The sequence below is a fragment of the Peromyscus californicus genome, unplaced genomic scaffold (assembly GCF_007827085.1).
Source record: "Peromyscus californicus insignis strain IS unplaced genomic scaffold, ASM782708v3 Scaffold_9__1_contigs__length_137607984, whole genome shotgun sequence".
Lineage (NCBI taxonomy): Eukaryota > Metazoa > Chordata > Mammalia > Rodentia > Cricetidae > Peromyscus > Peromyscus californicus.
In genome coordinates, this window is record NW_026294617.1 from 62,521,722 (window position 1) to 62,548,059 (window position 26,338).

The window sequence follows — 26,338 nt, forward strand, 5'->3', positions numbered from 1 at the left end:
CATTCAGTGACGGCCCCACAGCTGCCTGCCATTATCACAGAGAGCTTGACAATGCCTTTTCCCCACAAAGACAATGAATCTCCTCAGAGTGTCTCTCTGTCCCTTATCCTTCAGCAAGCCTTCTAACGAGGTATGTGGGAGGTGGGTTTCTCTGAGTGCAGGTTTCCCCTCCATGAGCTGGATGGGGCTTTGGGACAAACCGGGGGGGGGGGGCCTGGCCCCTTCCTTTTTTTGCAGCCGATGGGAGTCAGTCTCAATTCCAATCATGAGACAAATTGAGGTCAAAACTCAATGAGAATTGACCTGAGAAGAAAAAGACAGCACAGATGGACAAGAACCCATTTCCAGTATGATTCATTCTTGGGAATACAGAAATGAGGCATGGAGAGAGGAAAAGTCACCTCCTGTGATAGCCACAGGTTAAAAATAATAGTGTCGCCTCGTCCCTGGGCTAAGACAGATCTTTCAGTAATGGCTGTGGCTGTAGCAGGCCAGACCTCGGAATAGGCTGGGTTTGTTATGGGCAGGTCAGAACACTGTGTTTGTTCTGGTGGTGGTATACTGGAAGCAGTTGCATCACGCAGCCTCTGTCCCTCCTCAGAGCAGCAGCCAATGCTTTGCTGGCTTGTGCGGATGCCTGTGAGTCTGGGGATCCAGGTTGGGCTGAGCCCAAAAGGAGGAGCTTAAACCTGTGCGCAAAATCTGGAAACCTGACAGAGCACAGCTGGGAACCAGAACGAACAGAAAGAGCCCACGCTTCTGGTAAGGAGGCCCCGTGACCAGTTCCAGCCACTCTTAGTCCCGCCCAGGCTGAGAACTCACATAAAGGACCAAGGAGAGCCCGAGAGGTCACAGTGCTGGCCGTGAGGGGCTGGAATGCCAGGTCACCTAGACATCATGAGTTGGTCCATGCAGCCCCGGAGTTTCATTCTCTGCTGCACGCTTTTACTGCTGTCTCCAACGGCACTGGCGGTAAGCACCCCTCAGGAGCCATATTGTTTTAAATGCAAAAATGAGAAATGATCTGAGCCACTAGCAAAATTCTGTGTTTTTCTCCCACAGTACATTGCTACCAGAGATAACTGTTGCATCTTAGACGAGAGATTCGTAAGTAGTTTCTATGTCACCCCTTTCTTGGAACTAGATAAGGATGGGGAAAAAAGGCAGTTCTTTCATATTCCAGTTGGTATCTTAAGCTTTTGGAAAATGATTTAACATTTATGGATAGATAAGATTTAAGACTTCTCTTTTCAGGGTGTTCAGTTGCCTCCTTATTGACTTGCAGGGTAGTTACTGCCCAACCACCTGTGGCATCGCAGACTTTCTGACCTCTTACCAAACAGACGTGGACAATGACCTCAAGGCTCTGGAAGACATCTTAAATGGGGCTGAAAACAGAACCACGGAAGCCAAAGAACTGATCAAAGCCATACAAGTTTACTACAACCCTGACCAACCCCCAAGGCCAAGTGAGAAAGCCCACTGAGGAATTAACTTTAATGCTTTGCGTTGTGCTATTTGCTTAAGTGACTTTTCTCTGACCCCTATATTACAGATGTGGTTGAGGGTGCCACTCAGAAGTCTAAGAAGATGACAGAAGACATTATGAAATATGAAGCGCTGATATTGACACATGAGACAAGTATTCAGTAAGTGTCAAAGCAGATTGAGATTTTACTGAATTATTCCACATTTCACAGAAAGTGATATTGGAATGCATTTTTCATTTAAAATATCAAATTGTCATGAACCCAGTAGATCTAGGAGCTTTAAGTACAAAATCAGTTGTACCAGCTCATAATTAAAAAAAAAAAATAACAATGGTGGAGAAAGGTTATTATAGATGTCTTCAAATGCCATCCTGGCCCTGTTTGCCTGAATGACCTCCATCCCCTTACGATGTAAAACTTGTGGAAATACAATCCTTCTTCACAAATATGTCACCAAATCAACATTAGAAATCAGAAAACAGAGACGGAAGAAGGGTCTTGGCTTCTGTAGCAAATCATGTCAAAGGTGGAATAGAAAGTGAGTGTCCTGGAGCTGCTTGCCCACAGTCTGTGGGGCTGCCACCGTACCTTGTCCCCATCCTTCTAGCTCCTCAGGACTTGGGGATGGACTCTCGGGTGCAGTGTTAACTCCTTTCCCTGGTTCCCCCAAACTGAGCTCACAGCACCGTTGTTGGAAACTGCACTGCATGGTAGACGGGGAGACATGGCCTCAAACCTATTTCTCCTCTGGCTGCTGTCTTTATCATTATAATTTCCATGACCTCTGTTCATCGTTCCAGTAGAAGGAAAGCATCGTGAGAAATTTTCTAGAACAAAGGAACAAAGTGGTCCAACCAATTGTCCCTCCTCTTGACTTCAAAGGCAGACGCAGTGGTTTATGCATTGTTGTCCGTCATGTCTGAATATTTATAAGCAACCATGTGAGGAATGACCCAAGCAAAACTCTCCCTTTCCCAAGGTGGTCTACCTACTGCTGAATGTAAAGTGTCCCAGGTACCTTTCCCGTTTAAGTTAGAGAACAGATGGAAAGCCCTGGATGGCCCATGTGAGCTACTGCTTAACCAGGCCTACCATCCACACGTTATTACCTGAGTCCCCTCAGAGAAAAGGAAAAAGTCAGAAAAGCCACCTACAGTGACCTTTGTTTATTGACAAGGACTTTGTTATTTGTGTTCAAAGTTGAGACCGCCTGCCCCATCCAAGTCCCAATTACCCTCCTGTTGAAATGGATTGGGATTTTATTTTTCTTTTCCCCAAAAGCTTCCATTTAATTTTAGAGTTGGAAATTTTGCAAGTTTTCCAAGAATGAAGTAATTTATCGCAAAGGAGTGCTTCGAGGGAAGACAGCAACATTTTCTAAACACAGAGAAAACACGTGTTTCTGGAAGGAGTGCTCACCCCCTCTGACTGCATTGCCCTGTTTCTAGGTATTTGCAGGAAATCTATAATTCAAATGCCCAGAAGATCGCGAACCTGAAGCAGAAGGTGGCCCAGCTGGAGGCTCAGTGCCAGGAGCCTTGCAAGGACACCGTGCAAATCCATGACACAACTGGCAAAGGTATGGGAAAACTTACCCGGGGCCGGCGTCGGCAAAGCAACCAGCCAAAACGAAAGCAGTTGTGCATCTTGCAATGTGTAGCAAGTTTGGAAAGTACCAGACCTTAAATCTAAGGATTCCAGCTGCCCACAGTGTTCTTGCCCACTAATCACTAATTTGGGAGGAAGGGTGGTAGGAAAGGCTAGGGAGGCGGCTGAACCTGTTAACTCCCGACCTGGACTTCAAGCAGTTTTATTTGCTTTTTCTTCATCAGATTGTCAGGAAATTGCCAACAAGGGTGCCAAAGAAAGTGGACTTTACTTCATTCGGCCTTTGAAATCCAAACAGCAGTTCTTAGTATACTGTGAAATCGATGGAACTGGAAATGGATGGACTGTGTTGCAGAAGGTAAGGCGCCTCTGCCCACATATATAATAAATAAAGGGTCCACGTTGCTCTAGACACTTCTCTAAGCACCCTGTGAAAATTAGCCCACATAACTCTCACCATAGCCTCTTTGGGGCGAACACTATTCTCACCTTAACTTGTAGAAGAGACACTGAGGCCTGAGACCACCTAAGTAATGAGTAACGGGCAGGGTTCGAAGTCAGCATCCTAGCTTTGCTATGTTTTGATGCAACACTGTTCTGACTCTGCTGTTACACGTTATATGGTCACGTAAGCAAAGTCCTTTAGTGACAAGGAATGAAAGAGGCCTCTTTCCTCAGATCAAGAGCTAAGGCTGGCCATTAACAACAATCCAAAGCCTCTCACGGGATAAAATTGGGTGGCTTACAACAAAGCCCTTTTTGGGCATCTGCCTGCCTGGTGTGCACTGCAAAACTGTTCTTTGGGGGGTTTTGTTGTTTGTTTGCTTTTTTTTTTTGTTTTTTTTTGTTTTGTTTTTGTTTTTGTTTTTGTTTTTTTGAGACAGGGTTTCTCTGTGTAGCTTTGCGCCTTTCCTGGAACTCACTTTGGAGACCAGGCTGGCCTCGAACTCATAGAGATCCACCTGCCTCTGCCTCCCGAGTGCTGGGATTAAAGGCGTGCGCCACCACCGCCCGGCCTGTTTTTGTTTTTTACCTTGTATGGTTCCTGCCATCCTTACAGCATCCCCTGCAGGGTTGTTTGGGGTGTGATTGAGCAGTGCACTGTAGTACCAAGTGTGAGTTCTGAAGACTTCTGTGGGTCTCCCAAAAACGTACAATTAAAACAAAAACTAAACTAAAAATAACAAGAAAAATATCCCTTTCACTAATGTGCACGCATGCTCGTGTATGTGTGTGTGTGTGTGTGTGTGTGTGTGTGTGTGTGTGTGTGTGTGTGTAATGTTTACACTCCTCAGAGCACCATCATTCTGTTTGGTAGGTGATGAAATGGAGGTGGCTTCCACGGGGTCAGTTAGCTGGCCGGTGGCAGAACCCTAGCCTCCACATTTTGAATGTTGTTTCTTTATATGCACCAATCAATCACCTGTCCTCTCCTCTTGCCCACACTGTTGCACAACTAGAGGCTTGATGGCAGTGTGGACTTCAAGAAGAACTGGATTCAGTACAAAGAAGGATTCGGACACCTGTCTCCTACCGGCACCACGGAGTTTTGGTTGGGAAACGAGAAGATTCATTTGATAAGCATGCAGTCCACAATCCCGTACACGCTGAGAATACAGCTCAAAGACTGGAACGGCAGAACCAGGTAGGGTGTGGGAGGGACTTTAATGGACCCTTTGCAACTGGCAATGGACCAGCGGCAAAACATCCAGACAAGTGCAACATTTGTATCCAGGCTCTTCCCTAGGAGGACATTTGGTCCTTGGACAGCCTGAAGAGCCAGCTAGGCTCTAGGTCTCCCCAGTATGGATCCGAATGCCCCCATACAATTCTCGTATTTGGGAACATTCAGAGTGATTTCTATGGGGTGTTAAATGTGAACCAGAAATTGAGCATGAAGTTAAAGCATTCAGATTCCCTGCTCACATCATGACTATTCATTCTGCCAAACTGTGGACCACCTTAAAATCAATTGATTCCTGTGCTGATCTCCAGCCTTCCTAGGCTGAGTTCACTCATCGGAGCTCATTTTTGTGACCTATGATAATGTGTGTGTAATGATAACAAAAGTTAAATGAGAGGTGAAATAATTAGATTTACCAAATGTTTTCATTTGATAGTAAGATTCTGTAATTAAAAAGCAAGTACATAGTTTTTAGTTTTTCTGGGATTCACAGAAGGCTTTTAGATCCATCCTGGGTGATGAGGATGTGCTCGGGACTGGTGCACCACAGGGATTGCCTATATTTGCAGAAAACTTCACTCCGTTTGTCTATCTTGGCCTCGTGACTCAAGGTGTATTCTCTCCATTCCATCCTCACAGCACTGCAGACTATGCCATGTTCAGGGTGGGTCCTGAAGCTGACAAATACCGCCTGACCTATGCCTACTTCATTGGTGGAGATGCTGGGGATGCCTTTGATGGCTATGATTTTTGGTGATGATCCCAGTGACAAGTTTTTCACGTCCCACAATGGCATGCAGTTCAGTACCTGGGACAATGACAACGATAAGTTTGAAGGCAACTGTGCTGAACAGGATGGATCTGGTTGGTGGATGAACAAGTGTCATGCTGGCCACCTCAATGGAATTTATTACCAAGGTATTTTTTCTTCAGTTTTGAGCAGTGTGTAATAGACATTTAATGGAAGGTGATAAATGGAAGCAGAGAGATGAAGAATTATAATAAACACAATGTGGTTTTTATTTTATAGCTCTTTATTTGAAATCAGAATGGGATAACAGTATTTATCCAACTAGCATTATCTTAAATAATATTAAGCTTTTGCCTACAGTGGTCACCTTTATAGTCCTTCCCACTCCTGGGAGATATCAGTGTTTTGTTATTTGCTGAAACTCTCATTGTCTGAGTTGGGATTTAGGGCAGTGGTGTCTCCTTTAGACCTACCGTGTATATGACATAGATGAACTAGCATTACCATATCTATGCTTGTGAACACATTAACCTGACTCAGCTGTGTTCATGAACTGCAATGGGCAGTGAATATATGTCAGGAGAAATCATATAAAAGGCAAAGAAAGCCGGGCGGTGGTGGCACACGCCTTTAATCCCAGCACTAGGGAGGCAGAGCCAGGCGGATCTCTGTGAGTTCGAGGCCAGCCTGGGCTACCAAGTGAGTTCCAGGAAAGGCGCAAAGCTACACAGAGAAACCCTGTCTCGAAAAACCAAAAAAAAAAAAAAAAGGCAAAGAAGTACTAGTAAGAGCAAAGATTCATAAAAGCTTGAGTGGAAGGGTCTTGCTTGGGGATTGTAGACACTTGTTTGAACCTGGGGAGGCAATGGTTTCTGTAAGGCTGGAAGGGTTTAGAACACTGATTTCACTGACCACCTAGCAGTTTTGAATGAAGAGACACCAGGGAGACTAAAAGATCTTTTAAGAAATTAGAATACAGTCTCACCTACTGCCGAGAAACTGCACGGTGATATAGAACAACTTCCTAGAGATATTTTCTAAAGCCCTTCTGATAGCATCTTCTATTAACCAGAAGATTATGCTCTCATACAATTTCAGACCACCTGATCAGGAACTTGTGACTCCTACCATAGTGACCTGAATGCAGAAAGATTGTCTCCAATAGCTGAGAGAGAGGAGAGAGAGAGAGGAGAGAGAGAGAGAGAGAGAGACAGAGACAGAGACAGAGAGAAACAGAGAGAGACAGAGAGAGACAGAGAGAAACAGATAGAGGAGTTCCAGCCCTGATGATAATGGATAAACTTGAAGTATGTATGTGATCACAAAAACAGCTTATTGCTTTTTAGATCTCTAGGGATGTTTTCGGTTAGGAGGAAATGCGAAAAAGTTCATAATGATTCTAATGGACTCTGATGTAAGGAAATGTAAGGATAAAGATACATGCAACTCTGACTCATTGCAGGTGGTACTTACTCAAAGTCATCTACTCCTAATGGCTATGACAATGGCATTATTTGGGCCACGTGGAAAACCCGCTGGTATTCCATGAAGGAAACCACCATGAAGATAATCCCCTTCAACAGACTCTCCATTGGAGAAGGACAGCAGCAGCACATGGGGGCATCCAAACAGGTCAGCGTGGAGCATGAAGTTGACATTGAATACCAATAAGTCATCTGCCTAGAAGGCTTAAAACATATATATATATATATATATATATATATATATATATATATATATATATATATAAAGGGTTAACTATTAGCTTCTATTAGCCTGTACGAAGTTCCAACGATTTCCTCAAGTTTTCTTCCACATACTCTTATTCTGTTTATTAAGTTTAGTTTTTCTTAGAATGACACTTATAGCCCTAAATGGAAATGAAAATCCACTTTGGACTGTATTTCTAACTTACTGGAATCAGAGCTGTTAAAAAATTATTTACTTGAGGAGACAACATTTTGTTTGATCTTTGCTCTAAATATTAAAAGTCAAACTACTGTTTTATTTTATGATCAACTGTAATTACTGTTTTTGTTGTTTTTATTATTTCTTAAGTATTTTAGTGTATACTAATGAAATAAGAGAAAATTTTAGAACTTCACATGTATAATTTTCCTCTTACCTCTACATCATATTTAATTCTTTATTAAACAAAAACAGTTATGTTTTTTAATATCTCTTTTGTTTTATTATATATTCATAGGCTGGAGACGTTTAAAGAACATTTCAAAGCTGATTTGCTTTTTTAAAGGACTTTATCCGCAGAGAAATATAATATTTTTCTTATGGGACAATGGACTTTCAAAGCCTCACTTCATTTTAAGAGTTAACGGAATCCATGTTGAAAACTCCATTAGCAGTTTTATGCTGGCAATAATTTTTCTACATGCATTTCAATAAACATTTTGTTTCCTAAGCTGAGATATTTGGTGCCTTTTATTGACCTTGGAAAGCATCCCTTTTCTTCCATCAGTGTTGGTCGCTAAGTTTACATGGTATGCTACACAGAGGATCTGAGCCAAGGGGAATGGAGGGGAAACAAAAGCCTTGGCTCCTGCCCTCCAAGGGGTGTGAGATGCCCAGAATACAGCAGCTCAGGGTGACAGATGCAGCAACCACGTGATGTGGGAACATAAGCAGAAGTCACAGAGTCCCAGGCATAGAGCAAAGGTACATCGTAGGCCAAATACACTCTACTAGAGCAAGCTATTGGGGGATTCTTCTAGAAGAACCTTTGCTCCAAGCACATGTAGCCAATATCTCAGAACTGCCATCCAGAGCAGAAAGTTGAGGGGGCAAACTGCCCATCTCAAAGGTGTGCAAGAAGATGAACAGAAGGAGCGCCATTTACTCGTTCTGAGTGAGGGATATTGAGATCCTGGGAGCTTTTAAGGATCAGCCAAGGCTGGGAAACTTGCAACAAGTTACTATGCTGAATGCTTGACTTGTATCATGAAAAGATCGGCTTGTGCTGAAATCCTCAGTTTTAGCTTTGGATAGTCTTACTTTGCACAATTTCTTTCCAAATTTGTTCATTTCCTGATTCTCATGACTCCCCATTGAAAAATATTTGGTAATGATATCACTACATTGCTTGACTTGCTAGAATAAGCTCATATTAATTTTACGGTTCATTTTGAAATCCAATGAGTCACAGAAAATGGATTAATTTCAATGTTATGCTTATTTGGTTATTAATATCTACTGGTGAATCCTGAGGATTACAGTTTCAGAAACAAGGCATGAGAAATACTTCTAGACTCAATTAGATCATGTCGCTGCAAATAATGGAAAAGTTCAAGCAATTGTCTTGATAAATCAACAACAATGAAACTTATGTGCATTTAAGAGTTTGGGGCCTTGTACAGATATGAAGCCTCTCTCTGCAGCTCAGAATCACTGATAACTATTGCTCATCTCTCTCCTTTACTCCTCTGAGTACCAGGAAGCCTCAAAACGGGGAGGCTACATGCCAGGTCCCAAGGTCCCACCCCATATCTCCAGATGGACTAGAGGCCCAGGACAGTGGTTGAGTGTTTGCTAGCATGTGTGACACACTGGGTTCCATCCCCAGAATCTACACCTCCCCCTGAAAAAAGAAAGTCTTGTTTCCATGGCTTCAATCCATACAACTGTAAGGAAGAGGTCTTGTGTTTACAGGCAAGAATAATTACTCATTGGCCAAACGCCATGGTTTAAAATATACCTTCCCCAGTCCTTTTCCTGCAGATGTGCTTTAGGAGCAAGTTTCAGGGGTGTGGGGTGTTGAAGGTGAGTGGGGATTGAAAAGTTACACTAGCCAGGTGTGGTGAGCCATAGCTATAATCTTAGCACTTCGGAGGCTAAGACAGGAGGCTCATGAGTTCAAGATCAGCCTGGGCTATGAAACAGACCACTGCCTCAAAAAAAAAATATCTCGAGGGGGGAAAAAGGAGTGAGGAGAGACAAAAGAGGAAGGGGAAAGAAGGAGGAGGAAGAGGAGGGAGAAATGTAAGGGTAGACTGCGCATCTGAGAGCTTCGTGAGGCCTTAAATTCTCTCTCTTTGACTTATGTCAGCGTGAATTACCGAAGGTATTTCTGCAGTAGATTCTTTGGTTTATTCAGATGGTAGATGTGAAAAACTTAAGGGCACATTAAGCTCTAGGAAGGATGTCTAGCTAATAATTCCTTGTCTGTTTGATGAAGCTTGGGAAGAATGAGGGAGGCTGATTGATGACTTGGTGGGTAAAGCATTCACTCACTGTCTGCGTCTCCAGAACAAATATGAAGGCAGACTCACTGGTACCTAGCTGTAATTGGGGCTGTGGGGAGGTAAGAGGCAGAAGTGCAGTTCAGCCTGCTCCTGGGCCAGCCAGCCTATAGAGTGTGAGAGCCTGTCTCATATAATGTAGGAGGTTAAGACCAACACCAAAGGCTGTCGTCCTCTGACCTCCACACATACACCCAATCATATGTACACTACCCTCACTCATATGATCATATACACACATGGGGGCAGTGTTAAAAATAGAGTGAGGTGCAAATATTAAAATTAAATGTCAAAGATAGTAAGATAGTCAAAGTGAATGAAAAATACTGAGTGCAAAGGGACTATACTCCGTGCCTCTTTGCAATGTGCTCACCATGGGAGGCAGGAGCTGAGAGACGCGTATTCCTCATGCACCATTCCTTTTGGTCTATGCTGAATCAGTCTCCATATTTATTAATTATTATTTATTCAGATTTCCTTTCCTTCCCATCTTCCCCTTACTGAGCAGTCAGTGTAGTTAAGTCTAACAAATGCAACTTTACCTACTTGCTTTTTTGCTTATCATAGAATGTATGTGTATACTGTTTTAAGTTAAATGATGTTTTTCTATAAATCAGTGTTATTGAGACTGAGCCTCAACTTACCTGTTACTAGTCTGCATTAAATACAAAAATCTAGGATTTTCATGTTGAAGAAAATTTTGTCCATACTTTGTTTGCTTAGCTTTGTATTTATTGAAGTGTTTTCACCTTTTGGATCTAGAAAAAAAAATGGGGCCTAGGTTTTATGTAGCTTTTTTTGCTGTTCTTTTGTTTTGTTTTGGTTTTTTGTTGCTGCTGTGTTTTTTTGAGACAGGGTTTCTCTGTGTAGCCTGGCTTTCCTGGAACTCACTCTGTAGACCAGGCTGGCCTCGTAGTCAGAGATCTGCCTCTCTCAAGTGCTGGGAATTAAAGATGTGTGCCACAGCATGGGCAAGGGAGAGATATCCCCACCCACCCACCCATCAAGGCCTGCGGCAGATGGGAGAACTGTCCCCATTACTCATCTGTCATATGGTGGTATGGGGGGGCGGATATCGCTCCACCCCCACTCCCCACCTCAGGTGGAGAGGGGGCCCTGAGGTCATAAGGGCAGAGTGGGAGAGCTGCCCATGCACTTATTAGCTGCCACACTCAGGAGAGTGTGGACTGGGCAACTCAGAACAGCTGGTCCTGGAGGTGTAGGTGTGGGAGAGCCGACCCTCACCCCTTGGTCATCGATGCAAAGGTGAACTAGCTGGGGCAATGCTGGAAAACTCACCCTGGTGGTGAAGACAGGGGAGAGCTGGAGAGCTGACCAACCCTGCAACTGCCCAGGCCCAGAACCAGGGTTAAGTGTTGGCTTACCGCAACACCCGCCCTATCTGTGATCTGCTGGAGCACAGGCGGGGGTGGGGTCTGAAGACCAAGGACTACAGGCTCTCCAGGACACAGGACAAGCAACTAGATGCCCAGGAAAAGTCCCAGTGAGGGCCCAGTGTCTATAGTGTAGAAGAGACCAGGGCCTGGAACAAGACCAATGATTATTTGCAACGAACGCCTGCATGAACGCCTGCATGTAAAGATGTACGGATAAATGTGTTTTCTGTGTGACTCACTGTGTCACGCTGCAGCTTCTATGACAAGATTTTCCCTTTCTTCCTTTCTTTTATTTTCATTTTTTTTATCTTAAACTTTATTTTGTTTTATTTTGTGGGGGAGGTTGCAGGGGCAGAGGGTGGATGTGAGGATACAGGAGAGGGGTGGGAGCAGGATGCATGATGTGAAAGACACAAAGAATAAATTTTTTTAAATCTTAAAAAAAGGTGTGTGCCAGCTGTTTTGTGTCGCTTTAAAATTTTTTACTTATCTGGTAATTTGTTTCCACTGCATTTTGTAAACTAATACATCTATAATTGAGTAGAATTTTAATAAGAAATGTTTATCACAAGCAGTTTGAGAATCTCTAACATCTTTGTTGGTCTACTTTTCCCTTTCCTCCCTCCGCCCCGTTCTCTTTCCTTCCTTTTCTTTTCTTTTTCTTTTTGGTGCTGTGAACATCCAACCCAGGGTCTTGCATAGCCCAAGAGAGTTCAAGCCTGCAGCTACACACACCCTTTGCCCAGTAACTTTGTTGTTCTCTTAAGATCTTTCTCCAAGTTGAAGGCTTTATAATTTCCCTCAGCTTCCTTTTGAGTCCAGGAGTTATAAAGTAAATATTATTTATTTCCAAACTTGTAAATTTTTCAAATATTTTTAAATTACTATTTAAATGCCGCACTATGATCCAAAGACATGGCCTTGATGATCTTGATTTGGGGGAAGGCAAAGTTTGGCCAATTATCTTGGGGAAGGGGATTGTTGCTGAATTAGTCCACCCCACAAAGTGAACACAACTCATAATCACTCTCCAGTATGAGTTATGTAGCAGAGGCCTGTTGACTGTTATTTCCTTTAAGAAGGAAACAAACAACAACAAAGAAAACTCAGGCCAAATGTAAATGAATACTTACTGGCTTTGTAAGCATGAGCTTTGGTCCATGGCACCGCAACCGTGATTGGATTATTGTGAGGTGTCACAGGTCCACCCATCTGAGCCATCGGGACAGCCTTCTGGGAAGGCTGCTGGCACAGGGCGGAACTCTGGCTCACCTGGGAAACACTGGAGGCAGAAAGTGTGGTGAGTTGCAGGATTGTGGCATTCACTCAAATCGACAAGCTGAGTCACAACTGTGTCCTTCAAATCTAGACACCAGGTCTTTGGCACTGGCTCCTACCAGCCAGGTCATCACTTGATTTTTCTCTTACTGGCAAGTGGAGGAAACTCATCCTAAGTCTGGGTGGTGACTCTCCTTAAGTAAACATGGTAGGGCAGATTCCACTCTGGAATTATCCAGGACACATAGTTAAAATGTTACAAAAGAAAAAGAAAACACTAACATTGAGGAGACTTTGGACTGGAGATGTTTTTCCTCCTCATTTGTTTTCTTTACATTGCAAAGCTGTGGTTAGGGTCACATGAGAGAAGGTAGGAAATTGTCCCAATAAATGGCGGAAACTGAGTTGCTTCTCACTGAAAAGATTAGCATTACCGCATGGCTTTGAATCTGATATTAAGTTTGGAAATACAAATTTAAAACAATTTTTTTGAGGCAGGGTCTCATGTAGCCTAGGCTGGCTTCAAACTGACTATGTAGCCGAGGATAATCTAATCCTCCGGCCTCCACCTCATGAGTGCTGGAATTACCTGTGTGTGCCACCATACCTGCAGATGCCCCAGGGTACCACATTTCCTTTCTTACTTTTGTTCTGCAGGTTTTACTTTTTTTTTTTTTTTTCATTTAGAGGAATCTAGTTTTGTGTCCTGGCCAGGAATGTTGGAAAATGTCTTCCATGTAGGTCTCTCTGTGGTATTTCTCAGTATTTTTGTTGTTGCTGCTGAATTTTTATCCAGATACAACACTTTTACAAATTGGTGAGACCAGATCAAACAACCCTTTAAAACTGGGTCCCCAACTGAGGCCATACCTTCATGGTAGAATGTGTGTTGAGAATACGCTAGGCTGTCCCCAGCATCACATAACAAACAAAAATGATGGACCTCAGCAATTAGCATTACCTCCTTTTGCGTGTAATTCCTTTCTTGGGAAACTGCTAAGAGTCTTGTAGATACTGTTTCTTCACATTTCACTGTAATATGTTCACAACTGGTAGGCTTTCTGTGTTCATCTTTACCCAGCAACACAGGAAGAGTTTGCTTGCTATAACAAACTGAGAATGAATGTTTGAAATGAAGTCATGGTGTCTGAATTAATGTGTCAACTGAATATTCATAGGATGGCTGTATTTACTTTGGTCTTTATTTATATTTCAAGTGGATGAATTTTGCCTTCATGTCTTTCTGTGCACCCTATGCTTGCAGTGCCTGTCCAGGCCTTAAGAGGGCTTCAGAGCCTATGGGAGCATTGACAGGTTCTAAAACAAATTCCTCATTAATCACTCCCACAGGGATCGTTGTAACGCATTGGCCCTTTGCGGTAAATAGCTAGGCAAAAATCAAACTTTTGTAATAACTGAGAAATCCAGGAAGGGCACATCAAACAAGGGCATGGAGCTGAGCACGGCTGACAGGGTCTCCTAAGTAAAGACTAAGGAGACTTGCTAGAGCCCAACCACTGTCAGAAAACCCAGGCAGAGGTCATGTAAACTTGGTCACAGGAGCCAAAATCTCCTGCTTATGGTCAGTCCGACAACAGGAAGTGTTTTATCCTTTCCAGTTGTGTGTTTAATTATTGTTTTAACCAAGTATCTCCTGCTTAAGTTCCAGTACTTCTTGTTATTAGGGAAAAGTAAATGTACATGTTCATATGGATTTTTATGATGCAGGATATGAATTCCCATCAAACTTGTAAATTTTTGTTTTTGTTATTTGTAACTGGTAGAATGATATCAGCTGTAAGAAGATATCTAACAATATCCCCACGGGGCTAAGAAAAACATTATGAATTCCTAGGGGGTAAGCCATTAGAATTATACCACAGAAAATTTCTTTAAATTTTACTGATTTTTTTTTCTGCAGTTAGAAAACTCTCCTTCTTGTCACATACTCTTTGAAAATGATGACTGTTGAATTGTTTGTACCCTGTGAACCTGCGTGAGGTGCACGGCACAGGAGGTGTCACAAGGTAGAAAGCCACCCCCGAATAATAAAGAACCAGGTCAAGGATGCCCACACAAGTGCTTACTGGAAGAACCTCGCACTAGAGAGAAAATAGGGAGCTTTTGATTACAGACTCTCGGACCTTTTAGAACAAATTAAAGGTGCCATTTCTAAGGATCGTGTTGCGATTGTCTGGTATCGCTCTCCACCATCTGGTGCTGCTCCATTGCCTAGGTTGATAAGTACCATGGGGAAAAGCAAAGCAGGGCTGTGCAAAAGCACTTCAGGGTGGCTGCTCCTCGGGTGAAGAGCTCAGAGAAGGAAGAGGGAAAGGAGGCGGGGGGCGGGGGGGTGAAGAGGGGAAGGGGAGAGGGTGAGGGAGAAGGGGAGGATGATAGAGTTAGAAAGTGAGATTATACAGACACTCTAGAGGACCATGGAACAGCAAGGGCACTGTTCTCAGGTGGACATCCTTGGAAATGCTTCTACGGGCTCCACAATGGTGGCTTTCGATAACATTGTCTCTCTTGGTTTACTTTCAAGAAGATTATGGTCTGTCCATTTACCTAAAAAGAACTTCCTGCAGGCCCAGGGGGGAAAAAATTGTGTGGGGGGGGTTCCTATCCATGCCTGACAGGTTGATGGTACAGTGTCTGTGGGTGAACGTTTACCACTGTTGTCTGGAGTCTCAATGGGCTCTAGGGCTTTCTCTGAGCTCTGAAGCTGTCTTTCCAAAGCTGAGGAACTCGCCTCTGAGTAGATGGACATTGCCTTGACGAGAGCTTTGATCTGTCTGTAGCAAGCTCCACATGTCTAAGCTGCTCTGTTTGCATCAGAGGAACGCATCCATGCTTGCTTGCTTGCTCAATGAGGATCTGTACCTTTTCGAGAGACTATAAGGACAAGCAAAATAGTTCAATTTTTCATTTTCTGATCTAGTAGAAGAGACAGGTAATATCCCTGCAATGATACAGAGCACTAGTGATGACTGATCTAAAAAAAAAATAGACAGACAAGGGACCACATTTGAGTATTAAATCAGGACCCTGTGGAACATGTGGAACATGAAGAACATGGCAAACATGTGGGTGTTCAGTAAGCACTCACTAAACATCGGTGACTGCTGTTACCAGAGTGGCTTCACAGAGAAAGCAGATTCAGACAAAGTAGAGCTGGTTGCCAGCTAATGGGATACCCCGTGAGGTTTGAATTTCACATGTACAACAACAACATTCTAGTATAGGTATATTCCAAACATCACAGAAGACGCACATACACTAAGATATACTGGTTGTCTGTCTGAGATTCAAATTTAACTAGTCGCTCTCAGTTTTTAATTACTAAATATAACAAACTTAAGTCAAAGGCGTCTCTTAACGTTATTGAATCACGACTGATATGTAAAAGTTATATTTGTTTGATGTGAAATAACCCCCTTTGAGCTAATTAGCATATGTATCACCTCATTTGATTAGCTTTTTCTTTTCTTCTTTTCCTATTTCCCTCAGTTTTCATCTCCCAGCAACCAATACTGTGTTCTGTGTCTCTGAGTTCCCCATTTTGGGTTTCACACAGAAGTGAAATTGTATCTTTCTGTTTAGTTTCTTTCACTTAGCATGATGTCCTCCAGGCTAATTGATATTTCCCCAAAGGCAAGATTTTCTTCTTTTCACAGGCTGAACAATAATCTCTTGCATTTGCCCTTTTCTTTATCCATTCATCCATTGAGGGGTATTACTGTTTCCCTAGGGTGGAATTGTGAATAATGCAGAAATATTCTGTTTAAGATCCAGCTATTGCTCTTTGGTGGGGGGTGGGGGAGGGTGGGATAGAAGTGGGTGGGTGGGTCATACAGCAGTTTCACTGAGCCCAGGAGATCTGGACGTGGAGGTGAAGAACAAACAGAGTCTACGCCCAAAGCCAGACTGAGGGACGAAAACACTTTCCGCAGCCTTTCTGTTCTCTAGTAATGGCTACCACTTACTACCAGACAGTGGTGTCAACTACTACTCTGAAAGCCTTGAAATAATTCACCCATCTGTTTATTAACATGTGTGGTAGGTTGTCATTGCCCACATTCTTTAATTGAGGACACTGATTCACAAGGATGAAAAGTAAACTTCCTAAGAGCACAGAGCCAGGAAACTGGAGCTAGGATTGTGGATGTAGGTGTTGGACACCAGTGGCTGCTACTTTGACACTGGAGTGGAGGAAAATCTTCCGTTTAACATAAGCTTTCTGTAGGCTTTCAAGTCATTTTGAAAGTTGGATGGACTCTGAATCCTACACAAAGTCAAATATCACTGGTCAAATCTCTGCTTCATAGAAGTGATAGCCAGAATGCCCTAGCAACCCTCCCTCCCTCTTCAGGGGTGGAAACGGTTCATCTTTGTATCCTCAAAGTCCCCCATTCCTTCATCTTTGTATCCTCAAAGTCCTCCACTTCCTGGAACGTGGACTCTTCCCCCAACTGCAACAACTTATCAGTAGCAAACAAGCTACAGAGAATTGAGCAAGAATTTCTGGGATACCAACACTGTGGTGAGAGCAAAGGATGCAGTGTGAGCTTTGGCCCTTTGACTAGGACAAAGGTGATGATTAACTCAGCATCCTGCAGATTTAAGTAGGATGGGAGCTATGAGCAAAGTCAGTCCTCCTCTCTTTCAGCTGCAGTGCTCCTCGTGAGCCATCCTCAGACGAAGAGAAGATGCTTTCCCTGAAGGTCGCTTGCCTCATCCTGAGTGTGGCCAGCACGGTCTGGGTATGTGGTTTCTCTTATCTCATTCTCTAGTATTTCTCCTACAAGGAGCTTTGAGTTTGGAGTCTACCAGGTCTATTATATTAGATAGACTACTGTACCAGGTCTTCGTTCTAATATTTTTCTTAACTTCATGAACACCAGGCCATGGAGGCAAATTTCTAGATGGGCTTGGCAAGTACACAGGGTAATGTGATGTCAAGAGGAAGGCCATAGGGGCACAGTGAACACATTCTCACAGGATCCTGACATCTGCCACTCAGGCTGATTCATCTGTCAGATTCAGTCTTCCAAACTAGCAGTGTTTGGAAGTTTGTTATATTGTTTGTTATATACTTTCAAGGTGTGAGACACTGTGCTCTTTGGAATGATTTGTGCTCTTTTTAGATAACATCTAAATACTGTAATAATTTCTAAAATTAATCTCCAAAGACATATAAAAGAAAGAAACCTACATCAATAAGGCTTCTGAAGCATTCTAATTTATGAAACAAGTCAACTATGTCCAAGGAACTGAGTGACATCCTAATTAGTTACCCAGGGTGCATATTATTTCACTTGCCTTCTTGGCTCACCATTCATAAATCTTGATTATCAGTGAGTAAAGAAGAAAACTTTTTTTATGGGAATAAAACTAAAATCACCAGCAAAGGTGATATTTCTGGATAATTCATAGGTCTGTTATTTTCCTTATCTATTATTATATTCAATTTCTGCCTGCTTTATTGTTGCATTGTTTTATTCTGAAATGCAATTGAATTTACCATTATATTTCTTATACAAAAGGATCCCACTTGTTTCTTTAATTATGATGATTAGGGTTATTTGAATGTTCACCGATGAGAATGAGCCCGCGTTGACTAATTATAAGGATGAACTTCCCCAAACTAGAGTAGTGACAGTAAAACCCTTGTGAGTTGGTAATACAGAGTGGAAATAATGAAAGCCTAAAAGCCATCTCCACCCATTAAACTATAAAGTCTTCTTGGACAAAATGTTTTATAGTTCATTTGGTTTAGAGCCGAGAACTTTCAACTCCGTATTTCTAATAATAAGGTCTTTAAAAACTGCTAGTTGCTGACTACTGCTTTAACTGTTTATTATTTTCATTTTGAATGAAAATCTACAATTGCATGATTGTAGTACAAAACACTGCCAAGTTTTAGCTTCCTACATTTGTGTCCTTGATAAACGCTTGTCTGAATCATGGACCATCTCCAAAGGTTACCATAGAAACCTGAAGAAGAAGGAGGACAAGAACAAGAGGGTGTAGATCTTCGCATACAGAAAGAGTACTTACAGGAGAAAGAACTAGAATTTTTCAGCTATTTTTTCATGTATGGTCACAAAAGGGGGGGAAAAAGATGAAATTTAACTAATCTTGTTAATCCAGATCATTTTTTGTTTAAAACCCCTGACATATAGCAAGTGCTTATTGAACATCAAACACAGTTTAAAAAAAAAAAAAAACTTCACACCCTTTATCTCCTTTGCTTCTCATAATGACTTCATAAAATAAGTAGGATTTTCATTTGACTGTAAGAAACTGACAGGCTGGCTGTGGAGGCTGGCGGCTTTGACCTCCGCCTTTTCCTCCTCGGGACTTGTGAGCATCACGATGTCTCCATAACCAGCATCATAATGGCTAACATTGTTGCCTCTGCTCCTTTTTGGATGTTTGGATGAACCCTTGAAGACCTCAGACACCGATGGCGGCGAATTTTTAGCGGAAGGAGCACAGGGGCGTGGCCCAAGAGTTATGGAGAAACAGCCCAGTCACTGCAAAGAGGCAGACTGGCCCTTCTGCTCTGATGATGACTGGGTAAGCAGAGGACATGTGAACAGGGCGTCCTTCCTTGTGGTACAAAGAGCTACAGGCTCACTGGGTGGGTCCTGGAAACCTTTCCCTATCGGAAATAATCTAACGGGAACCTAGCTCCTTACATGCCAAATTAGAGAGAGAAAATGGAAAAAAAAAAAAAAAAAAAACTAGTCCTAAGGCATTGACTAGTTATCACGGGTCGCTGGTGGGATAAACAATGGGATGCCTGAATAGTAGGATTTCAAAATTCCCAGAACCTTATGAAAGGCTAAGTGGACCTTCATTCTGGAATTTCCCTCTGGCCTCTGAACTAGTCCTCAGAGGTACTTTTAAGTCAGTGGATACTTGGGAGAGCTGGGGAGGGGAAGCTGCAGGGATTGTTTTAACAAAGCTTACTGGGAGCTAAGAGATAGACCTTTCATATAACCCCCACCCCTTCATTTTCAGAACCACAAGTGCCCGTCCGGCTGCAGGATGAAAGGGCTGATTGATGAGGTCAATCAAGATTTTACCAGTAGAATAAACAAGCTCAAAAACTCACTATTTGATTTTCAAAAGAACAACAAGGATTCTAATTCGCTGACCAGGAATATTATGGAGTATCTGAGAGGGGACTTCGCCAATGCCAACAGTGAGTAGGACATACTTAGTGCTCAGAGTTTCTAGCAAAGACAGCAACGAAAATCCCCAATGATAATGTTTTCTTGCCGCTGCTGTGATTTTATTCCAAACCACTGAAATTTAAGGAGGTGAATGTCATTTCCACAAAGTTAGAGAAGTTAGCTTAGATTTTTTTTAACAGCCCATATACTGAAAATAAGGAGAGGCAGACCATTCAAGCAGCCGTTCTGCTTGTGGTCTACAGGCAAGGAGTCTCAGAGGTCAAAGGGCTTCTCGAAGACACAAGTTAGACATCAGGCATCAGGTCCAGATTCTGTTGAGCCAATTATATATATATATATATTTATATATATATATATATATATATATAAATATATATATATATATATACACACGTGTGTGTGTGTGTGTGTGTGTGTGTGTGTGTGTGTGTATGTGTGTGTAATTTGAAATACAGGACCATGCTCAGTCTTCTCCCTAGGACTCACCAGGGCTAGGAAGCACTGTAGTCACTCTGGACATGGAGAGCAAGTCGGTGGAAGTGCCAGTTCTTGAGGCCTTCTTTGCCTGTTTGCCTCCTTCTGTCTTCATGAAACACTGAACAGTTTCATGTCAATGGTGCAGCACTAGTTGGTGGGTGGCTGGGCCCTGGTATTGTCCAAAATGTTTAGAAACTATTTCAAAGTTCCAAGTAGAATGAAAATCTCCTCAACAGAAATATCTAATAATAGATTCAAGTCCCTTGAGTAAAGTTACAATCAAATAATTGGATGTGATCAAGCTCACTATTTACCAAACTTCAGTTTTAAAACTCCAAAGTATTTTCTTTTGGATTTCTAGATTTCTAGTCATGAGTAGGACAGTGTAACTAATACCCATGGATGACTTTTGTGTGGAACAATCTAACTAAGCCTGAAACTTGTAGATTATACATCCAGAACACAGACTATAAAGGAATAAAGTGTGGAAATATTTATAAGCAATTTCCTTTTGGGAGCAGGGCTTTAATAAGCAAATCAGTCTGCAGCCACCTGAATACCTTGCATTTTCTATTTCAGACTTTGATAACACATATGGCCAAGTGTCAGAAGATCTGAGACGCAGAATTGAGATCCTGAAGCGCAAAGTCATAGAAAAAGCGCAACAAATTCAAGTTCTGCAGAGCAATGTCAGGGCTCAGCTGATAGACATGAAACGCCTGGAGGTAAGTAGGAGGCCCTGGCCCCAACTGCTTCGTGTTTGACTAAGAAGGAAAAGGAAGACACTGGTCTTCTGAGTGTCCACCAAGTCCATGATCTACCCAAAAGAGAAGTGTCTCCACCACAGAGATGAAGACAGAAGTCCAGAGATGTGAAGGAAATTCTTGAAGGGTAAACAGAGAGTGTGTTTCAAAAGAACACACTCTGCCGGCCTGCCCACCACGTGTGGACATCTTGGCTCCAGCATCATAGTGGCTCTTTAGGGAGGGCTTCCATTCACAAGCATTTGCACATTTCTCTTTCTCCATCCAAATTCGGATATGGATCCAAATAGCTCCCACTGCACAACTTCCCTGGCCCTGCACAGCTTCCAGTGAGGATGCCATGGTTAGTCAAAGAAAAAGGGTAGGACTGCGTTTTCGGATAGCCAAAAGAAGTGAAACCCATGTCCAAAGAGTAACCCAGTTTCCAGGAACCAATAACGTCAATAGACGTCATTCGCTTCTCTGTCTTCCGTTCTTTAGGTGGACATCGATATCAAGATCCGCTCTTGCAAAGGGTCCTGCAGCAGGGGTGTGGCCCGTGAGATAGATCTACGGGACTATGAAGGTCAGCAGAAGCAGCTTGAACAGGTCATTGCTAAAGACTTGCTTCCTGCAGAAGACAGGCAGTACTTGCCAGCAATAAAAATGGTTCCAGTTCCCGACTTGGTTCCCGGAAATTACAAGAGCCAGCTTCAGGAGGCCCCTCCAGAGTGGAAGGCATTAACAGAAATGCGGCAGATGAGAATGGAGCTGGAGAGGCCCGGGAAGGGTGGGAATTCACGAGGAGATGCGCGCGGGGATTCTCCAGGAGGCTCTGCAACATATGGAACAGGGACAGAGGCAGGAAACCCCAGGAACCCTGGATCTGGTGGATCTGGGTATTGGCGTCCTGGGAGCTCCGGGCCTGGAAGTGATGGGAATCGGAACCCCGGGACCATGGGGTCTGATGGACATGGGGGTCCTGGAAGCTCTAGACCTGGAGGGTTTAGGCCAACTCCCTCAGTCTCTGGGAACCCCAGGCCTAGCAACCGTGACTGGGGTGATTTTTCAGAATCCACAGGAAGTAGCAGCCCAGCAATAAAGGAAGAATATCACACAGGTAAAGTGACCACCTCTAAAGGAGATAAAGAGCTCCTGATTGGAAATGAGAAAGTCACCTCTACTGGCACAAGTACCGTACATCGTTCATGCTCTAAAACCATTACCAAGACTGTTACGGGTTCTGATGGTCGCCGAGAAGTGGTCAAGGAAGTGGTCACCTCGGATGATGGCTCTGACTGTGGTGATGCTGTTGAATTAGGCTTGGTCCAGAGTTTTGGGGGCAGGTTTGATAGATTTGCCCAAAGGTTCCCCGACCAAGCTGCTTTTTTTGACCATCACTTGGATTCACTCTCATCCGACTACAAAGAATATGTCAGTAAGACCGAGTTTACAGGCCCTGATTCTTCAGACATAGCAGACTCACGCTTCCATGTACCTGACCTTCCTTCCAGTAGTAAAACCTCAACTGTCAGAAAACAAGTCACCTCTAAGACCTTCAAAATGGCAGATGAGGCAGGAAGTGAAACCCACCATGAAGGAGAAACTCGGACCACCAAGAGGGGCCGTGCCAAATCGCGTGCATCCAGAGGTATCCACACTTAGCTTTCGGGAAGTTCCCCTGACCCCCCAGATCAAGTTAACCATTTCTGGGACGTGCCCAGGCACGCTGCACTTCCTCCTAACCTTCTATTGTGCCTTGTTGAAATCATACTTTTTTTTGGGGGGGGGTGTCAGTTTTTCATGCTAGACTGTACGTTCCATGGGGGCAGTGACTTTCCATATGTCTATCTCTGTAATTCCCAAATGCCTAACAGTGCAGTCGTTTCTCAATAAATATATTTTTAAAAATGGACAAATTCTTCTGAAACTCAATTCTGAGTCTGCTTGACCGAATTCATTCAAAATGTGTGCTATTGTGACATCCAACTCACTAATCTTAAATTTAGTCTCCCTTGACATTTAGATCAGGTTAAACATTCGTTCTCTTAGTATTGATGGATGGATGTTTAGCTACCTTGGATGACCATTTGCTATTCGTATATGCAAGTAAGATTTCAAATCCCTTTGCAGAAAGTTGGCACTTTGAAGACTTACGTGTCCTTTACCTGCTTAAAATTTCTCAGTGCAGCTGCATCTTTCTCCCATAGGAGGAGGGATGGAAGGAGGGAAGGGAGGGAGGGAAGGGAGGGAAGGGAGGGAGGGAGGAAGGGAAGGAGGGAGGGAGGGAGAGAAGGAGGAAAAGAAGAGTTTAAGCAGGTAGGCAGGTAGTGTCTATCTCCTTTAATCTGGGCAATGCTTTTCTTTACAAAGTTAAATAAGAGTAACTTCTTCCAACCAGCTTAATTTTTTTTTTAGACTGTGATGATGTCCTCCAAACACATCCTTCAGGTGCCCAAAGTGGCATTTTCAGTATCAAGCTTCCTGGATCCAGTAAGATTTTTTCTGTTTATTGCGATCAAGAGACCAGTTTGGGAGGATGGCTCTTGATCCAGCAAAGAACGGATGGATCACTGAATTTTAACCGGACCTGGCAAGACTACAAGAGAGGTTTCGGCGGCCTGAATGACAAGGGGGAAGGAGAATTCTGGCTAGGCAATGACTTCCTCCACTTACTCACTCTGAGGGCCTCTGTCCTCAGGATTGAATTAGAGGACTGGGCTGGGAAACAGGCTTATGCAGAGTACCACTTCCGGGTAGGCTCTGAGGCTCAGGGCTATGCTCTGCAGGTCTCCTCCTACCATGGCACTGCTGGAGATGCTCTGATGGAAGGTTCTGTGGAGGAGGGGGCAGAATACACCTCACACAACAACATGCAGTTCAGTACCTTTGACAGGGATGCAGACCAATGGGAAGAGAGCTGTGCAGAGGTCTACGGGGGAGGCTGGTGGTACAACAGCTGTCAGGCTGCCAACCTCAATGGCATTTACTACCCTGGGGGCACCTATGACCCCAGGAACAACAGCCCCTATGAGATAGAGAATGGGGTGGTCTGGATTCCCTTCAGAGGAGCAGATTATTCCCTCAGGGCTGTTCGGATGAAAATCAGACCGCTGGTAGAGCAGTAGCTGAAGACGTAGGGAATGGGGGCTCCATTTTGTTTTTGTTTGTTTGTTTGTTTTGTTGTTGTTAACAAAGAAGAAAGAAAATAAGGAAGATGGAGTCAAGAATCTTGTCAACTTCTTACAAATTTTCAGGTGCTATTTTATTGTTCTTTGTACTGTAGCTAAATGTAACTGAGATGTATTACTCCTTTGAAAAATAAAATTATACATTTTTTTTCACCTTTAAATACCTCTATGAGTTTCAAAGCTTTTGTAAGGGAATGTCCATTACATCAGGAAGAGGGAAACAGACTGGAGCTCTTCTTGGCCACAACAAAGAGTGCTGATTTAAACACGCGGCTTCTCAGACCCCTCAATCATAGGCCCATTGCAAGTACAGAAGTTAGTTCGCACATTAGATTTGGTGGGTTTTAAGCTGACCTTGTGGGCCCAGCCTAACTAGTCTCCTACGCTTGCCTGCCTCAGCTCTCTACCTTACGTTTTGAGGCAGGGTCTCTCACTGAACCTGGAGTTTGCCGGTTTCTCTAGACTGGCTATCGGTGAGCCCCACAGGTCTGATGGCTGGTTGGTGTTATGTGACTTTTTGTGTGGTCGTTGGGAGTTGACATAGATCCTCCCCTTTCACACGGCAAAGTCTTTACGGACTGAGCCAGGGCCCAGGCCCAGGGGTTTTTGCTGTTGTTTGGCTTTTTTGTTTTCCCACTGTAGTTACTAATGATACAGGCAGAGAAAGAGCATTTAAACTATGGCCAACTCCTCTCCACAGCAGCAGTGGCTGCCTGGCCCTTCATAAAGCCTTTCTGGTTGCTCTTGGTGCTAATTGCTACTCTTGCTTTCCTAGCACTTGTATAACTTCTAAACTGGAGTTTGTTGGGAGAAAATCACCAGCCCTTCCCCAGCCACCGCCCTGAGACCCGCTCCCTATTTGAATGTTTATGGATTTATAAAAAGAACCATTTATAAAAATCACTTCAATTTGGTTTATTATATTCAACTTTCAACAACTATCAACTTTTTTTCTGATATGATGATAAATCCAAATCCCACTCTTGGTTTATTAACTGTAAGAAAATGACACTTTAACCTTTACCAAGAATAAGTATTGAATTTGAGGATCAAACTGGGTATGGGGGGGATCACTGTTGAGTCCCTTCTAAACACTCAGCTACTGTTGTTTAGAGCTAAAGGATTATCACTCATCACTTCTTGAGGAGGGGAAACTCCATTAATCTTCCCCTGAGGAGCTGATAGGGAACAGACACATGAAACACCACAGTGTTTGAGGAAGCAAGATAGCACTTACCACAGAGGTTAAAGGTCATCCTCTGTGCCCCTTGCCTCATTCCAATCTGAGTGAGAAGGACTACATGGTGCAGCAAGTCAAGCACAGGAAGACAGCTGCCCATTCCCATCCGGGAGAGGAAGAGGGAAGAAAACTGATGAATTTCAACATAATTCAAGCCAGCACAGTGCTAAGGCCTATGTTATAGAGGTTACCAACCAGAGGTAACCTTTGCCACGTGGGTAACCTAGCAGAGCTAACTATGCGATGGGGATAACTAGCAGAGTTAAGCTATGCTATGGAGGTAATCTAGCAGAGCTACAGGGGTAACATACAGAGTCAATGTAGAGGATTTACGGAGCATGAATAGGCACCTTCAAAGGTAATGCACCCCCACTTCCTGAGCCCCATAAAATGAGACTTAGAATGCTCCTGCCACTTCTCCATATGCACACTGAACACATGTCAAATTTGTTCAAACAAGGTGCTGCTGGCTGGTCACTACAGGTCAACAGCCATGATACATCCTAACGTCATACCAAGCCTGACTAGAGTCCTGTATCAATCTGACTCACCCTAACTATGTTTGCATGCATAATTTGAAGGGAAGATGAGAGCATTTTAAATCCTCAGTGAGGTGGAAGTGAGTGGATACCTATAAGTACAGCAATCAGGAGAATCCATGCAGGTTTGAGGTCAGCCTGGTCTACACAGCAAGTTCCATGCCACTAGAGGAAAAAAAAATCCTTAATAAATGAAAGGCTCAAGAAACAAAAGTGTTCCAGATCCTTTGTCACTTGATATGGACATGCATAGCTTCCTACTGAGCATACTGAGAACAAAGAATGTATGTTTAAGTCTGAGCATTTGTCTCTGAAGAGACCTCAAACACATAGCCCACTAAAACATACATGAGCGTGAAGAACACACAATTACCTCAAACGTATATATTACCACCAGAGGCTGCAGTGCAGACTGATACTAAACACACAGAGGAAGCTAATAAAGTCTCCTCCCCCATCTTCATGAAATACAGACTCGGAAA

General features: G+C 43.3%; 2 protein-coding genes across 2 annotated transcripts; both read left to right on the top strand.

Annotated features, from left to right (window-relative positions):
* The first annotated feature begins 506 nt into the window (after positions 1–506).
* On the top strand, positions 507–7,204 carry Fgg (fibrinogen gamma chain). Its single transcript, XM_052732174.1, is given in 10 exon segments — positions 507–972; positions 1,063–1,107; positions 1,286–1,469; positions 1,556–1,649; positions 2,939–3,069; positions 3,323–3,456; positions 4,559–4,743; positions 5,422–5,530; positions 5,532–5,700; positions 6,996–7,204. Coding segments are annotated over 10 exon segments (1,356 nt in total). The 5' UTR covers positions 507–876.
* A 9,966-nt stretch (positions 7,205–17,170) lies between these two features.
* On the top strand, positions 17,171–24,014 carry Fga (fibrinogen alpha chain). Its single transcript, XM_052732242.1, has 6 exons — positions 17,171–17,224; positions 18,918–19,043; positions 19,491–19,674; positions 20,723–20,868; positions 21,388–22,537; positions 23,305–24,014. Exons 1-6 carry the CDS (start codon positions 17,171–17,173, stop codon positions 24,012–24,014), a joined length of 2,370 nt encoding a protein of 789 aa, XP_052588202.1.
* The last annotated feature ends 2,324 nt before the right edge of the window (positions 24,015–26,338 follow it).